Source organism: Phocoena sinus, chromosome 8 (assembly GCF_008692025.1).
Source record: "Phocoena sinus isolate mPhoSin1 chromosome 8, mPhoSin1.pri, whole genome shotgun sequence".
Classification (NCBI taxonomy): Eukaryota; Metazoa; Chordata; class Mammalia; order Artiodactyla; family Phocoenidae; genus Phocoena; species Phocoena sinus.
Genome location: NC_045770.1, coordinates 87,119,573 through 87,137,658, shown reverse-complemented (window position 1 = coordinate 87,137,658; position 18,086 = coordinate 87,119,573). Strand labels below are relative to the sequence as shown.

The 18,086-nt window shown below is 40.8% G+C and overlaps 1 protein-coding gene across 5 annotated transcripts in view; it reads right to left on the bottom strand.

Annotated features, from left to right (window-relative positions):
* The window catches only part of TRIM44 (tripartite motif containing 44), a 118,810-nt gene that overhangs the window by 87,909 nt on the left and 12,815 nt on the right, over nucleotides 1-18,086 (bottom strand). For all 5 annotated transcript variants that reach the window (XR_004351120.1, XM_032640527.1, XM_032640525.1 and 2 more), the window contains exon 2: nucleotides 10,378-10,455. Coding sequence is in view for 4 of the 5 variants with exons in the window: in XM_032640527.1 (XP_032496418.1) it covers nucleotides 10,378-10,455 (78 nt within the window). In the remaining variant the exon portion in view is untranslated. The remainder of the gene's footprint in view (nucleotides 1-10,377; nucleotides 10,456-18,086) is intronic.

Here is an 18,086-nt window from a genome sequence, read left to right as displayed (position 1 = left end):
TAAAGCTGGTGGAGTCTGTGGTGACAGAGAAAGACTGCAGTACTGGCTCTGCTAACTCTATGCTTCTGAAGCTCAGAAAGGTGAAAGTTTTTCATAGATATTTTTGTGAAGTTTACACAAAATAATACATGGAAAGAACTTAGTACTCTCTGGGAACATAGACACATCAGCAGAACTGTTCTGCTGGTCCAGATAACAGTAACTGTGAGCATTTATTGTGGGCTTTTCCTATGGTACCCACCGAACTCTCACAGATACAGAGCCCCAGCCAGTTCTCTTAGAGAAAGAGAACTTACGCCCTTGGGAGTACAGATTCAAATTTCCCAAAGGAACACAGGAAGGACTTCCTCACACATCCTAGGCACTGAAGAGCACGGATGTCAATGAGAGGCTCCTAGCCCCTGTTTCAGTAGATAGCCACAGGCTGTGAGTGAGCCTTTTCCAGTTTGATAAGATCAGATGCTGTCCACTTCCACAACACAGAAGCAAAGCACCGGAAGGACAGGTCACATCCTGCCCCTCAGCACCTGCACAGAGTCTGGAGGTATAGTCAGCTCCCCAACCTCAAACTTGTCTCTATTATATTTGCTCTCTTTAGCCGACTGAAACCCTACTACACCTCCTTGAGCAGCTAACAATCTGCTAACCTAAGAACCATAGGGCTTGTTAACTACAGTTTCTAAAATACTTTCTGGACCATCAAAAGCTGTGATACCAATCATCTTCCATCATTTCTTATCTCCTCCTCAAAAGTTTCCATTTGCAGGATACTCATTAATAAAAACATAATATTTGTCTCATTTTATTGATGAAACCGAAGGCTCAGACAAATCAAATGATGGACGTAATAAGTGCCAGTATTTGGACTCGGGTCATCTGGCTCCAATGTCTGTGCTCTTTCAACATAAAAGTAAAGGAAAGCATGGCATACTCAATCTAACATTTTTTCCCTAAAAGTCTGAACAAACTCTACATTTGTATACTATTGCCAACCCATCTTCTAAAACTAAAAAGTTAATAACTCCCTACAACTTCTACTATTTCCATACAGCAATCATAGAAAGGCAATTTATTGCCATCGTTAACCCTGTGGCCTTGGACAAGTCAATATACCTCTTAAATGTTTCTTCATCTGTAAAATGGAGATTATAAATGTCTAATTAATCAGGTTGAGCTAGGAATTAAGGTGATATCATAGAATCTGTTTCACCTGCTAAAAAAGTAAACAAAAGCTATTCAGCAATGGGGCGGAGGTCAACTGGATCACGGGTTGAATGGAAGTGTTCTACACAACCACAGAGCCCTGGCGGATTTTGCCTTTTGGCTGAATGCAGAGGCAATCAGGGGAGAGACCAGTTTTCAAATTTTACATTCATACATACACACAAGCATTGACACACAGACCTGGTTGACTGAGGCTGCATTCTGTAGCTTTAGCCTTAAGATATCAAAAAAGGGAAACCCCACATTTTTCCTTGAGTAAACCTGAATTTTATTTCCTAGCTGAATGAGGTTGAACTAAAAGGAAAAGGGGAGGGAGGGGGACAGGAAATAAGGAGACCCTTAAATAAAACTCTGGGTGGTTTTTATCACTATTATCACAAAAAGTTCTATACCTAGCTATCCAGGCTCCTAAATTAAATGTCTAATACAATCCTACACTGGAAACGTGAAGTGTGGCTGCTATGGGGGAGCCCTGACAGCTCCACTCCCTTCTTCACGTTGGCCATGTAATAAGCCCTTTAAGCTCTGGCTAAGAGTAAATTATCAAGGCTCCTGTCAGTGCAGAGAGGAGCTGGAGCGGGGGAGAAGGACATCACAATGCGTTAATTTTATTAAGCCATTTAAAGCTCAATCCCTTTGATTTCTAACAATGCTCCAGCCCACTAGGCAGCTCAGAGACCACGTCCACCTAGTTTTAAAATGCCTAGAGTTGATTTGTATGGTGCTTCAATTAGGAGCTCTGGGGCTCCAAGAAAGAGAACAGCCAAAGGGTAAAGCCGAAGGGAAACGGAAAGTAGGGAGGGAACCAGAATCTCAGTGGTGTTTACTTTAAAGTGGGGCTATATCTCCTAATGTGTCTCTTAAATGCCACACATGATTTCTTTTGTGGCTCTTAATTTCTCTATTTTCTTTTAATTTGGCACCAGGCAGTTTTGCTAACTAGAGAGTTTGCTCCATAACAATAAACATAATTGCTTCTAGGCACTGATTTGTTTCCATTGGGAATATATGGACACACAGCTGCACACTCCCCAAGGCAGATATATCTGCCTTGACTTGAATGGGCAATAGACACAGAACCAACAACAGGCAAGGCGGCCATGCAAGGCCCACAGAGTCAGCCAGCCAGGCAGCAACACCTAGGGGTCTCAACTATGGAGATTTAACTCAATTTATTTGCATGTCATTATCACTCGAAGAGGTAGCAATGGCCCTTTAAAACCTGAAATCTGTAAGTGTCACTAATGCCAGAAAGTGTTAACTGATCAAAGTGCAGAATCCACTTAGTTATGAACAGGTGGCTTATTTTTCTCCACCAGTATTAGAAGATCTCCTAAACTCCTGGAGGGGGTGAGGGGGGGAAACTACCCCCATGTACCCTTGCCCTTCTACTGGAAACAGTGGGGTGGGTCTCAGGACTAGGAGAAAGCTAGCAGCAGCCATCATTTACAGGATGTTGTCCTAAGCATTTTAAATGCATTATCTCATTTAATCTTCCTAACAACCCTATGAAGGATGTACTACTATCCTCTATTTTGCAGCTGAAAAAACAAAAACACTGAGAAATGGAGAGGTTAAGCACAGGATCTGCTCAAGACTGCATAGTTATCAACTCTGGACGGTATCGGTCCCAGTGAGCTTTTAATAACTGTAAAATACTGCCTCCCCCTGACAGAGGCTAACATTCGATTTCTGAACCTCATTCCTGTCTAGAAGAGGAGAGGAGAAAGAAAAAGGACTATTCGCTGCTGACAATTCAAGTGAAGGCCTGAAAGAAGTGATTCAGACAGTAATCTCTCTCAACAGCTTTACTGAGATATAATTCACATTACCAGACAAGTTGGTGGTTTCTAGAATATTCAGAGAGTTGTGCGATCATCACAGTCAATTTCAGAACATTTTTATCACCACAAACAGAAAAAGGAATCACGCAATATCAGGTCTTTTGTGAATGACTTCTTTCACTCAGCTTAATGCTTCTGAGGATTATCCTTGTTGCAGCACGTGTCAGGACTTGATTGCTTTTCATTGCCAAATAGTCTTCCACTGTGTGGATATACCACATTTTATTTACCCATACATTGGTTGTGTTGTTTCCACATCCTGGGTAGTATGAATAATGCTGCTATGAATACTGGTGTGCAGTTTTTGTGTGGATGTATCTTTTCATTTCTCTTGGGTATATACTCCAGGATGGAATTGCTGGATCACACAGCAACTCTTATGTTTAACCTTCTGAGTAACTGGCAGGTCATATTCCAAAGTCACTATACCTTTTTACATCCCCCCCCCCAAAATTTATGAGAGTTCCAATTTTTCCACATCCTTGTCAAATGGACAAAACTTCTCTTTACTGGGAAAACTACAGAGCTATAGTCCTAAAAGCCATCGACCTTCTTGAGCTCTGCTGTAATTGCCTGGGTGACCTTGGGCAAGAACCTTTACTACCCTGGCACCTCAGCGTCCTCACCTATAAAGTGGAGGGAATGGAGCAATGGCTTCAGACTTCCCACTGTGCCCTGCATTTATTCATTCTGTCACATGATGGGAGATACCCTGACCAGTGGGGAGGTAGATGCTGTGAAACAGATAGCTTGAAGCTGACTACACGATTGTGTATCTGACTTTGCATTAACTCAGTTTCCATTGTGCCTGAATAACCTCAGACTGTGACTATCATGCCTGCCTCAAAACACAAACGAACAAACACAGAATCTGCTTATGCTATTAGGAAGGAAAGAGAAATGCCTTATCATGTAAAGGTTCCGCTTGGCAATAACGGCAGACTGGCATTCAGGATTTTAGTTTCCTAAACTGGGGTTCAAAGATAGAAGTGGATTCAAATGATAAAATGTATGTATTTATAAGAAATAATGTTCGGTGAAAAAAGCAGGACATAAACTGTGTGTGTGTGTGTGTGTGTGTATAGTTATAGTTTTATATATATATACACACATAGAATAATAGTTATATAACTCTTGAACAACACTGGGGTTGGGGAGCCAGCCCGCTGACCCTCTATGCAGTTGAAAGTCCCTGTATGACTAAGTCAGCCCTCCGTTATGGGATTCCTCCACACCCGCAGTTCTGGGTTCTGCATCCACAGATTCAACCAACTGCAGATCGTGTAGTTTCGATACTATAGTATTTACCTTTTTTTTTTTTTTTTTTTGCGGTACGCGGGCCTCTCACTGTTGTGGCCTCTCCCGTTGCGGAGCACAGGCTCTGGACGCGCAGGCTCAGCTCACGGGCCCAGCTGCTCCGCGGCATGTGGGATTTTCCCGGACCGGGGCACGAACCCGCGTCCCCTGCATCAGCAGGCGGACTCTCAACCACTGCGCCACTAGGGAAGCCCCTATAGTATTTACTATCGAAAAAAATCCTCATGTAAGTGGACCCGTGCAGTTCAAACCATGTTGTTCAAAGGTCAATTATATATAGAATAATAGGACTCTTCTATCTGAAAGGCAAAGCACCATAATATTAATCAGCTTTCTCACTGCTGTGTTTCGAAGTATGGAGTATTGACCATGTGTACCAGGCTGTACACTAAAAAAGCAGAACTCAGAACTACCAAATTAGATGTTCTGAGTGAGGCTCAAGAATCCTCAATTTTAGAAAAAAGTACTGAAAGTTTACAAACTACTGCAGGTAGCAGAAGACTGGCTGATTTCTTCTTTCTATATTATAGTTGTCTGTATTTTCTACATTTTTCTACGAAGAACATGTACCACTTTTGTAACTGGGGGATGGGAAAAGGGGAAATCGTTTCGTTTTGATAAAGGCAGGGAGATGGTGAAGGAGGGCAAAGAGCTGGCTTCTCCTCTTCCTGCTGCCCAAGTGTCTACAGAGGATGAAAAGAGGTCACATTTGCTTCTGGGTGATTTCCATGCCTCAGAGCCTAGACTGGACCTGAGAAAGCACTGGTATTTTTCCCATTTGGTGTCCTTCATACATAAGGGGAAACTACTGAAGCACTTGCCTTAGTTCTCCATTTGGCCAGGGCTAAATGCTCTGGGGCTGTCATGGATCCTTTGTCATCTCCCCATATTTTCTCCAGTCCTGGGACTCTAGGATTGTGGGAAGCTGTGGCTGCAGGATCCAGTAAGGGAGGTAAAAGAAGGGTGCGAGGGAAAAATAGTTAGTGAAGAGTCATATTGCTAGGGATGACAGGCTATGTATAAATATCAACTTACCCATGGGTTCAACAACAGTGTGGGGGTGAATAACATGAAGGAAGATGAATCTGAAGTCCAGTCCTGTTCCCACCACTTACTAGCAAGCTGTTTAATCCCTGTAAGTCTTGGATTGCGTATCCATAAAACAGGGCAAATGATATTTCTTTTCATATGGTTGCTGTAATAGATAATGCATATCTATTACTAGGTACCACGCTAGAAGGGCTTGAGGATACAGAGATAAACACAATTCATGTCTTCCAAGATTACTTCTTTTTTATGTAAAGTGAAGAAATAGGTCAACAGGGACTTCCCTGGTGATCCAGTGGTAGAGAATCGTCCTTCCAATGCAGGGGACGTGGGTTTGATCCCTGGTTGGGGAACTAAGATCCCACATGCCACGGGGCAACTAAGCCCATGCGCCACAACTACTGAGCTCACACGCCTCAACTAGAGAACCCACCTGCCACAAACTACAGAGCCCACGCCACAACTAGAGAAGAGAAAAGCTGCACACCACAATTAGAGAGAAGCCCACACGCCGCAATGAGTGCCGCAACGAGTGCCGCAACGAGTGCCACAACGAAAGATCCCTCATGCCACAACGAAGACCTGATGCAGCCAAATAAATAAATAAATAAATGAAAAGAAATAGGTCAGTAATTCTAATAACCTTCCAACCAAAGAAACACTTTTGAATGAACCAACTTCATAACTGAGGCATCTCAATTCTCTCCTTTAGAGGGATGAATAAATACTGCCCCAGTGAATACTTCTATCTTGCGGCAGGACAAGGACCAGCACAAGGCCTGACTTGACCCAGGTGAATAACAGGACACTAACACCAAGAATTCAAGTTAGGTTCTGCTTATATCCATTACTATTTGTACATGCAAAACCTAGCATTTTAACAATAGTCTGATTAGCACTGGAGTGGAGGACTGGGCTATGTTCCATGTCAGTGATATCAGCTATTAGAAAGGTCTGTAAGGTCCTCTTGCAATTATAAAATGCTCTGTAAATGCTAAATAAAAATAAAATAAGAAAACAATCCTCAGTTCTACTTAACTAATTTCATGTTGCTAGACAATTCTTTGGTTTCATACTTCAGTAAGAATACCTGTAGAGATCGAAAAAAATAAGGAAAAGAACCTGATTATATTTTAGACAATCTTAGTATGATTAGATCCTATGTTTAATCCCACTCCAGTCACAGAGAATAATGTGAGCCACTTGGCTCGAGTTTAAGATGCTTTTTTGATAATAACTTATTAAATTAATATGAATTTGAGATACACAAATATGGTTTAAACTGTTTGTTTCAAGCACACACCAGCTATAGGAAACAGTGAATGGTGCACCTTACATGGAAAGAAAAGCAATCAATATATCATAGAGAAAATAGCTATTATTAACTGAATAATGAGAGGTTAGTTAGATTGAGCTTAGCACCTTATACTTTAGTTCAATACTTTCTGGGAGACTGAGCATGGGGAAGGAAAGGAAGGAAATCAATGCGTTTTCTAAGTTTCAGTTTCCTCTGGGTAAACTATGAAAGATAATTGCATAGTCACTATAAAGGAAAGCTGTAGAGAACTCAGATGCTTTAAATTTCCTAAAAATCTACACATACATACCCCTGATTAACTACATCTTTTAATTTCCCCAAAGTCTAGCATAAATATAAGAAATCTAGCGACTAAAATGCTGCTTTGCGCAACAGATGTTTCTGAAAAGTTTGGCTGCAAAAAAATATTTGCAAACTGGATCAAGTCAAATGCATTAGGATTATTTAATAGACCACTTCCAATTAAACAAAATAAAGACTGTTATTAAAAATAATTTCTTTCCACTGTATACAAGTTCTGGATCCCTGGAGGCCTGCCCCCTTTAAAACAGGGCTCACCACAGCAACATGCACGCACACCACTTCATCTGGACCTGTGCCTTATTTAGCAACCATCTCTGGCTCTCATACCCATCCTTGGGCTCACCCCTAGTAGCTGGGATTTGATGTCTCCTGCTGTTCCTCTGGTCTGAGAACTCAGCCCACTCCTGGACCATGGCGATGGCCTTCATCATCCTCCTAATTCCTGACCAGGACTCCTTTCCCTTTTTTTGGCTTTGCTACTTCTCTGCTGGCCATAGCTGTTTAAAGGAACCCTGTCCTCTCAGGGAGCCCGAGCTGATTACTCAGTTTACCTCCCTTCCCCTCTCTTACTCCTTTGCTCCCTCAGCTCAATTTATGTTTTCTAAGCCTGGAATTTTATGTATTGCATTTTTTTCAAGGTTGAAATCATTTGGACTTACAAGGGCTCTTCTGGCTATTTGCTGAAAGAACGAAGAAAACCAAAACACAAGATGGCAGGAAAATAACCAAGGTCCAGCACAGTTTCTAGTTCCCCCAGACACCCTGAATCAGAAACTCTGGGGGTGGGTCCAGCACTCTGTATTTCAGTAAGCCCTCCAGGCGATTTTCATGAACACTGAAGTTTAAAGAACCATTGCTCTGAAGAAAAGAGGATTTCTGACAAATATTTTGGACAAAATGAGGCATCTCATTAAGAAGTCTATATTACTGACATAGAAGAATGTTTAAGATATTCTGTGTGATAAAACCACAGCTATGGTATAATTTTTGTAATATATCTTCGAAGCGTATTTCTACGTGAAAAAATGTCTAGGAGGTTACACACTAAGCTGTTAATAGTGGTTAATTTAAGGGAAATCCATTTTCCTTTTCCTTTATGGATAGCTGTATTTTTTTATTATTTTTATTTATAGCTGTATTTTTTTATTTTTCCTTTACGGATAGCTGTATTTTTAATATATAAGCATATATTATTTTATAATTTAATAAAAGGTTAATCTAGGCATCTTCCACTCCTCTCTGGCAAAACTGAGAGGTAAAAATTAACTCAGTCCCCAGTAGACCTCAGTGTCTGGACTAATCCAGCTTTGTGAGGCTTTAGGGAATTCTAGAGGAAGTGAGGCAGAGAGAGTGTTCAGGGCTCCATGACTCAGTCAGCGCCTCTATGTAAAGCTGCTGTGACAGAAAACGACAGGTCATAAAGCCTAGGAGATTCTGCTCTTCCTAAATAAGCCAACTTAAAAAAAGGATGGTGGGGTTTGGAGGGAAAACAGAACAGACTAAAAACTTAATGAGTTCTTTTGGAAGACACCAATTTGTTTCTGGGAAATTTTTCTTTGTTGCAGAAATTATGTATTTAAGTGTCCCATTTTTCATCCCCTATTTGTGATCTAACAGTCATCCTGCAATCATGATGGTCCTTCTTCAAGCTGACTCCAGGTAAAAATGGCGTACACATATGTTAGGCTAGAAAGCGGCTTGAAAATAAAATAGATTGGTGGGAAATTATCCAGGGAGAGACAAAGAGCAGATGAAAGAAAGGTGAGTGTGTATAAACATATCCAAGATCAAGTGAGGTCCTAACAAATATCCTTTAGCTTATGATGCACTGTAGGAAAATCCTGAGGTTTCCACGGGTTGCTCTCAGGGGGACTACTCAATTCTTTCAGCTCTGGCAAGTTTCCCATCAGAGGCACTATGTGCATTCATAAAGGTTCCCAAAGCACTTTACCTGCATTATCGTCATGCACAGAAGCCACCCAGCGTAATCTGTACACATTCTCTTGCTCTTCACTGTCTATAAGCATGTGGGTGTGGCAGAAAGAGGAAATACAGTTGACTCCTTCAGGATAGCTGTTGTCCCAGAAACCAGAGAAACTCGGTAAAAAAAGCTTTCTGTTATCTTTAATAATTAATCGGTTCATCTTTACTAAAGGAAAACTACTTTCATATAAGTGGTTTTGGGGGAGGGGGGTCTTTCTACTTTTGAGCTAAGAAAATCGACAAAAGTTACCCCAATGTGTTCTTATCAATAAAATGGGAAATAAAAGCTAACTTACAAGGTTATTGCAATGACCACAGTGTGTAAGAGGAGAGGGAGAATAACAAGTTAGTGCTTAATGGGTGCAGTGTCAGTTTGGGACGAGGGAAAGGGCTCTGGAGATGGATGGTGGTGATGCTGCACAGCAAGGTGAATGTGCTCAAGGCTGCCGAGCTGCACCATTAAAAGTGGTTCAAATGGGAGATTTCATTATGTATATTTTACCACAATTTTTTTAAAAGGTATGTAAGGCTCCTAGCACAGTGCCCGGCTCTTATTAGGCGCTCAAGAAATGCTAGTCTTATTCCCCTTATAAATTTTTTTAATTAAAAAAGAGACAGTATAAAAAGCCAAATAAAATCACGCTCCCTTCCCTATTTAATTGTGAAAGGCTTTGACTCTCAGGCAAAGCCAGCTGGCACCAGTACCGGGTAGTGCCACAGCAAACGTCTGAGTAGGAGAAGGGAGGCTACATTAGTCATAATCCCTCTGGCACGTTCAGTTCCCAGTCCACCCACAACCCTGGTATGGCGTCTCCCAGAATATCAATCCTACAGCCCCCAACATCTTGCAAAGAAAGCTGGGAAGCTTAAACCATTTCCCAGACCAGACTCCAGGTCATGAGGACAAAAGTATTCACAGTGGCAGCTGGCTCCCGTTAAGTGGGGGAGTTACAAGACGCTAGTACTGAACACCAACTGGATAGGCCTGAGCTTGTTCCAGTCCCCAGCATTAAGCTGATGGTATCTCTGATGCCTTTGGTTGGATTTAATGGACACAGAGGCCGGTAGTCTCGAAGGCCCGGTAAAAGAAGATTAAAAATGCACTTGTCTGCAGTTCAGAGAAAACAATGAACGATTATGTGTTGTAAATCATAAAACAGAGAAGGGGAAAAATAGATAACTTATCTTCAGGCATGTTAGAACACGGCTTTTGATGGGTAGGCTTAATTAGATCTTGATGCAATGTTCAGATAGATCGTCATTAACATCCCTCGAATTTAGCTCAAGGAGAATGAAATACTTGGGGTACCAATATCCAATTAATTCCAAAACAATACTTACTTTAGGGTCTGAGCTCTTGAACTTTAACCTTTCCACCAACTCTATCATAGCCGCCTTCAGTCCGCCTGAATCTTTGCTCTAGAAGAAAGAAAAGTCAGGGGTCATTAGACAGCATTTTGTTGCTCTCTCGAACACAAACAGCATTTCATGGGACAATGAAACGGAAGGCAATTTCTTCTTATCAGCCGAGAGGACTAAACGACTAAGAAAAGATGTGTTGCCCCTCTTCCTCTTCTCTATGGACAAAGAGGGTCAGGACATAAATTGCCCAGTGACCTGAGAGAACAAGTGGAACGAAAATTAAATGCAATTTGTACAGGCTGACTCACTGCTTCATCTCAGGGCTCAACTGCACCAGTATTCACAGAAGGCTGAGGCTTTGCAAAAGAGATTCCTATCTGGGGTGTCTATTTTATGACCAAGTGATTTTTATTTTAAACTTCTACATCACAAATACAGAAATATGCAATATTAAATATTCTCACAAAAATAAAAACAAAGAAAATTCCCCAACATTTAACCCTAATTGGAAATGGTATTTCAGTGTATTCAGTTGAATACAGGTTTTTGAGTCAGAAATGTAAGGTTTCAAATTTGGGGTCGGCATTAACGAGCTGACTAACCTCAGGCAAATACTGACTTTCTTGAAAACTTCTCCCTCTTCAATAAAATGGGGATTATAAAAAGGGTTATTTTGAAGCTTAATTGAAATGCTGTTTGTAAAGGCGTTAGCACACTATGTGGCACACAGTAAGTGCTCAATAAATGTCACCTATTATATTGTTGTTGTTATTACTGCATTATAATGATTTAGACTAGCAAAATCCAACAGAAATATAATGTAAGCCACAAATGCAAGCCACATATATAATTTTAAGTTTTTGAGTAGTCACAAAAATAAAAGGAAATTAATTTGAATACATTTTACTTAACTCAGTATATCCAAAATATTATCATTGCAACATGTAATTTCAACATGAGGTATTTTATACATTTTTTTCATACTAGATCTTTGAAATCTAGTGTGTATTTCACACTTACAGCCCAATTCAATTTGGACTTACCACATTTCAAGGGCACCAAAGCCATCTATGGCTAGTGACTACTGTACCGGTCAGCACAGATTTAAAGCATAGACTAAAGCCACACTGCCTGGATTCAAGTCCCAAATCTACCACTAGATCTGTGTGACCTTAGGCAAGTCACTTAGCCTCTCAGCGCCTCAATTTCCTTATAATATGAAGCTAATAATAGTACCCATTTCATAGGGTTGTAGAAAGACAACATGAGCTCATATACATCAAGGTGCTTGGAACAGGGCCTGGCACATGCTAAAGACAATACATGTATGAGACATATTTATTATTACTGTCTCTCTCACAATATTTTAAATTCCTTAAAGGTAAGAACTACACTTTTCATCTCTATCTGTGTTCAGCATCAAGAAGGTGTTCAAAAAAGTCTGCTGAACAAACGAATGAATGAATATGCAATCTTAAGATATGAATGCGCTTATAATAATACACGTGTGTAGCACAATGTAAAGTCACATGAATTAGTATATTTTCTTATTTCAACTCCTTGGGGATAGGATAGGATAATCACTCTCATTTTACCAGTGTTGGAAAGGAGGTATGAGTAAGTAAAATGACTTGTCATTTTTATGGGTATGGGACAATAAATAAGTACAATATAAACAAGTACTACAAATGTCTGTTCTTCAAAATTGGCCTCAGAATCAGTGATAGTTTCCAAATTTGGGGGGAAAATTCCAATTCCTCCAAAACAGGACCTACTTAGTAAGACTCCATCATATAGATTAAAACAGACTAAAGCCTAAATCCTTTTTTCCCCTCTAACCTCCTTTCTCTCCCAAGTCTACACAGTAAAAGTCTGATGTAACCTAAGACCGATATCTGCTTTAGATGTGCTCTCCAAACACAGCTTAGCTGACATTCCCATCCTAACTGTGGTTCTAAATTTTAATAATTTGTATTTTTAGTTTTACTTTTAAAATGATGAAAACTTTCCAAATTTCTTCACCAATCTAAATCTTTCATCTCTGGTCTCACAGCAGACAGGTGGGAAAAGGAATCTGGAGGTCACACACCAGGGGAGTGCATGAGACCCAAAGTACCTAAAAAAGGGTTAAATTGCCAGACACAATCCTGCTTTTATGAGATGATCAGACAATAAAGACTGTCTGGTGATATCATTCCTCTAACCTGCTTCTCATTGGCTGGAACAAGCAGGTCATTTGTCCCTGGAAAACTCTTTTCCCCCACATACCAGCTGCCAGCACCCATTTTAAGCTCTTCAGCAAGAGCCTTTGACATATTATGACTTTCCCCCTGGCTCTAGAGAACGGAAAGGAATGCACCAAACTGTGTCTTAAAACATTCAGAAGAGAAACAGGACGACGAAGGAATCCCTAAGAAGCAGACAGCCTGTTTGCAGGCAGATGTGCCTTGTGTGGAGAGATAAGGGAACCCTTAGCCTTCTTTCATAAAAACAGTGTGTCAGCAGAATCCTTCCTCCTTTTTACAAAGCATCCGCAGCACTGCCTACCCAGGGGAGTGACAGAGGAGAGGCACAGAGACTGTTCCTTCAGGAAATTCACCCATACTACCTCCCCACCCCTCTCTGAGAATATTCTCAGAGATAATTGGGGTCTGTATTGAGCCAGCCTCTCAACGGGTGGTGAAAAAACCTTCCCCAATAGCTTTTTTAACCCCTCCCCACCAAATAAGCAGTTGGTCAGAAGGGAGAGGGTCCTCTGGGCAGACCCTCCTCTGACAGTAGCAGGGCTGGGTAAGAGTACAAATGGACAACCCTGGCCCCAAAGCCACTTCCTTTCTTTTCGCACACCCCAGTCCCTTCCTGCACCTCAACGAGCATTGTACACAGATGTTCAAGCGAATACACCCAAGCTCTGGGCACATCTCTCTCAAACAGTCGCCTTGGCCACACCCGGGTCCTACAGATGCGCATATCAGGGGCGGGGTCTAATGGTTTGGTCCACCTTTGGGAGGATGGGCTCAGAAAGAGCCTCTGCAGGCCCTGGACGCAGGGTCAGGACATTTCATCAGGTAACTCTTGGGTCCTGGATACTTGGAGAGCGGTCTAGAAGGGGGCAGGCATGGCCAAAGGAAAGACCTTCAAAAGCATAGGGCAGGGGCACAGAGCTGTCTAGGTCTAAGGTGGTATTTGAGTATGAGTGGCCCCAAACCATCGGGTAGTATCATGTTTTAGTTAATTATCTGTTTGCAGAGGGCAGTCATCAGTCAAAAGGTAACTGGAATAGACAATACTTTCAGAGTTCCCTACTGTGGTGGAATGGAAGAGTTGCCTCTGAAACCTGTGTTCTAATTGAGAAGTTAGACGAATTCTAACCTTGTAGACATTTGGTTCCATAAATGGCCAGATTATGCTATGTCAGTCCCTGGGGGAAGCACCGTGAGTGAAGAAGTGAGATTCGCCTGATACCGCTCTTCCTCACCTCCATTCCACACAATGCATTCCAAGAACACAGGAGCTCAATGTGAGCCTATCTTGTTTATGTACCTCTTTCCTCCTCCAAGAAGAGTGTAGATTAAAACAAGACAAGCGCTATGTTGTGTAACACCCCTGAAAGTTTGATCCATCTATGGAGATGGGGGATGCTTCATAAAAGCCAACTCCTAGGGATGAATCATAATAAAGCCAAAGAAAGGACAAAATGCCTACATTTGAAGGTATTATTTATTCTCCAAAGCACTTTCATATGCTCTTTCATTGGCATTTCACAATAAACCAAAAATTCTCACTTTACAGCTGGGAAAAATGGCTGGTGAAAATCAAATGAGAAACCCCCAAATCACAGAGCCCATACACTGTTTAACTAGCATTACACAGTAACACAATAACTAAAAGGTAGTGTATTCACACTGTACAATAGAGAGAAATGGTTCTGTGGAAGTCAAATGATGTCCACCAAATCACAGAGCTAGTCAGTAGCAAAACCAGGATCAAAAAGATCTAAATGAAAAAGATTTATAACATATACAAGAGAAGAGGTTGGTATCAAGAATAATACGAAAATACATAAGGGATTCCTATAAATAAGAAAAAGCCAAATAAGCATTAAAAAAATCCCAACAAAGGATATGAACATAACAGAAATGTGAAACGGCTAATACACATATGAAAAGATGTACAATATGCTCTAACTTACTTGTAATTATCATTATCATTTCTTATCCATCACATTGAAAAAAAAGTTTTGATTTGATAATACCGAGTGATGAGAGACTTTGGGCAGGCTGGGGATTTTCATATGTTGCTGATATAATATAGTAAAGCTACTTTGAAATCACATGCCTAGCAAGTCCATTTTTCACTTTCTCCCCTTGAGAAGCACTAACATGGGCCAGGGAGGTATGAAAAACAATATTTATTGCAGCACTGCTTGTAACACTGAAAAACGGGAAACATCCTAAACATCCATCAATAGTGGGTGGCCAAATAAACTATGGAATTAACAAATGGGATCTGATATAGCAAATAAGAAGAATGAGACACAACGTTGAATTTTTTAAAAGTTGCAAAACAGTGCATACTATATCATTTATTAAAAAAGCATAAAACTATTCATTTTTATGGGTGATACATATGTATGTAAAAGACTAGAAAGCAATGACTGGAGGGACTAGTAGTGGGAATAGTAGTAGGAAGAGTCTTAGACTTACATAAATTTATTCCTATTATCTAATTAAGATTAATATACAAAAAGGAAGGGAGGGAGGAAGAGAGGACAGATCTAGGGCTTCTGCTTCGAGTGTCTCTCTCTCCATGAGTTTGCCTAAGTATAAATACTGGGGCACTGTTCCTTTTGCATGCAAACATGAACCAAAGGTATAAGAAAAGGTTCTCTACCTAGTATTCATGTATCTATTTCCGGGAGTTTGAAATCCCCAAAGCTGTACACAAAATTTGCAATGTACATGCACTTTTCTACAAAAAGGGACTTGAGCGTTCCTCAAAGTCCCCCAAAAGTTTAACTTTCCTAGTGTAAAGGGCATTGCATAAAGAGAAAGGAGACTCAGGCTCCATTCCTACTAATTGCTATATGAGCTTGGAAAAGTCATTTTACATCTCTGAGTTTCTGTTTCTCAACCTGTAAATGAGGAAAATGGGCCAAATCAGAACCTACAGATTTGCAGGCTGCAGCCTACACAACTTCGGTTTTGTTGTGTTTTTAGAGTGTTGTCCCACACAGCATACTAGGAATCTTAAATTCATTGTCAACATTTAAAAACCAGGAGATACGAAATAATAAAGATTTCCAGCTTCTTCTAAAAATCTATAAGGTATGACTGTACTGGGCTCCCTCTTCCACATAGCAGCAACTGGCTGAAGCTGAGTAGCAACTACCCGCTTTAGGCAAGGCAAGCTCCCTCCAGTTTGCCATAGTTACCCTGGCTGGCTTCTCTCATTTACATTACCTTTCTGGTCCCTGTAGACACTTGAAGTTGCTACCCCTGGAAGAACTCCCTCTGAAAGTTTTCTGTCTCTAAGGGTCCTTGTGTTTGAACACCTAGGAAGTTGGCATGTCTTTCTTCAAAGGGGTTCAGAATATCCATTCACTCCAAAACAGAGAAATAATACAGCTCATTCTAATGCAAACATTCTTTGAAAATGGGCAAGAGGCAGAAACAAAGGTGGAATATGGTAGGTAAAAGGGACATCAGAATAAGATCTTGACAACCAGTCTCTGTACTTTCATGGGAGTCAGTCTAGTCTAATGCCAATAACCCGCTGGGCACCAAAAGAAAAGTCATGTGTCAGTAGAAATGTAAGTGTAAATCACTTAATATCCTGAACTGGTTCCTAAATATTGAATTCTGTATTATAAAGAATCAGAAGATGCTGAGTTCAGAAAGAATGCTGGCTGCCTATTTTGGTTTTTTCCTATCCCACTAGCCTTGTGTTGCTACCATGCTTAAAAAAAAAAAAAAAAATCAATCCAACTTTCTATCATTTTCATAAAAAGGTTTTGTTTGGGAGAAAGAGTGGAAAAGGATTGGGAGATAGAATATGTAAGAAGTCCTCCTAAGGAATCCAATCAGAAAGCAAAGCCCTGACAAAAGGAAATGAAACTGAATTTTAGTACGCCATAAAATTTTAGTTTCACGACGCCATGTCCAAAAATTCTTTACCATCTTCTTCACATGACTTGATTTTCCAACTCCAAATCCACTCCTATGTTAGGCAACCACCTTTATATAGTTGCTCAGATCCGAAATATTTTTGGGGCCTGAGCAAACCTACCCCCAAGTCTTTTCAGACCTAACTCTAAAACACAGGCCAAGTCCAACTACTCTTCACCATGTCCACTATTCCCTGTTTGGTCCCAATCCAAGGAGCAACACCACTCCCACTCGCCTACCCTACACTCCATTCCCCACACAGGCACCAGAGGGAAATTTTAAGAACGTGAATCAGATCACTCATTCTCCTGCTTAAACAGTCTATAGCTACTCAGAAGGAAATCCAAAATCTTTACCATGGCCTACTTGATGGTCTGACCTCGTCTACTACCCGCTACCTGGAACCCTGACTCATTATCCTCCAGCCACCTTTTTTATCCTCAGTAAGCTTGTTCCATCTCAGAGCTTCTACACTCGCTTACTTCCTCCATTCAGATCACTATGCCACCAGATCTTCCCACCACTGGCTCTAACTATACCCAGTCCTTGTCAGATCCTTAAACAGCCTCTCTCTCATTCCCCATTCCAGTCACTCTCTTTCTCCTTCCCCTAGTTCATTATTCATGGCATTTATCATTATTCAAAATGTTATTTACTGTTTAACTTGCTTGTGTCTGTTTTGCTCTTACAACAAAAGCTCCATGAGACCAGTACTTAGAATTGTTCACTGTTAAAATTCCCTACAGCCCCGAATACTCCACCTGACTGAGTGAATAGATCAAAGGAAAAAAACACCACGCCACTAATTTCAAACAATATAGAAAAATATCTTAACGAACTGTACCTCAAAGAATTGTGGTAAAAATTAAATGACATAATATGTAGGAAGTTTATAGCACAGAACCTGGTACCTACTAAGTTCTCAATAAATTTTAGTTATCATTGTTGTTATTGTTATTATTAAGTGATTAACAGTCTATTGAGTGACTGACTACTAAGTATCAAGTACTGAGCTAGAGAAGTGCTGAATGGAAAAAAATGAACAAAACAATCTGAACTAATCAAAATACTCTGTAAAATATATAGGAAGAAAAATCCAGATGGAAGGGAAAGAATAGTTTTTTTGTTTGTTTTTGTTTTTTTGTTTTGTTTGTTTTGTTTGTTTTTTGTGGTACGCGGGCCTCTCACTGTTGTGGCCTCTCCCGCTGCGGAGCAACAGGCTCCGGACGCGCAGGCTCAGCGGCCATGGCTCACGGGCGCAGCCGCTCCACGGCATGTGGGATCGTCCCAGACCGGGGCAGGGAACACGGGTTCACGGGCATCATCACGGGCATGAACCCGTGTTCCCTGCATCGGCAGGCGGACTCTCAACCACTGCGCCACCAGGGAAGCCCGGGAAAGAATAGTTTTAATAGTCTGATTAGAATATTCATAAAGTATCTACTAAATACCTTCACAGAGGTAATAAACATCAGGAGATTTTGTCAGTACAACTTAGAAAGGTTAAATGTAAGTGGGAAT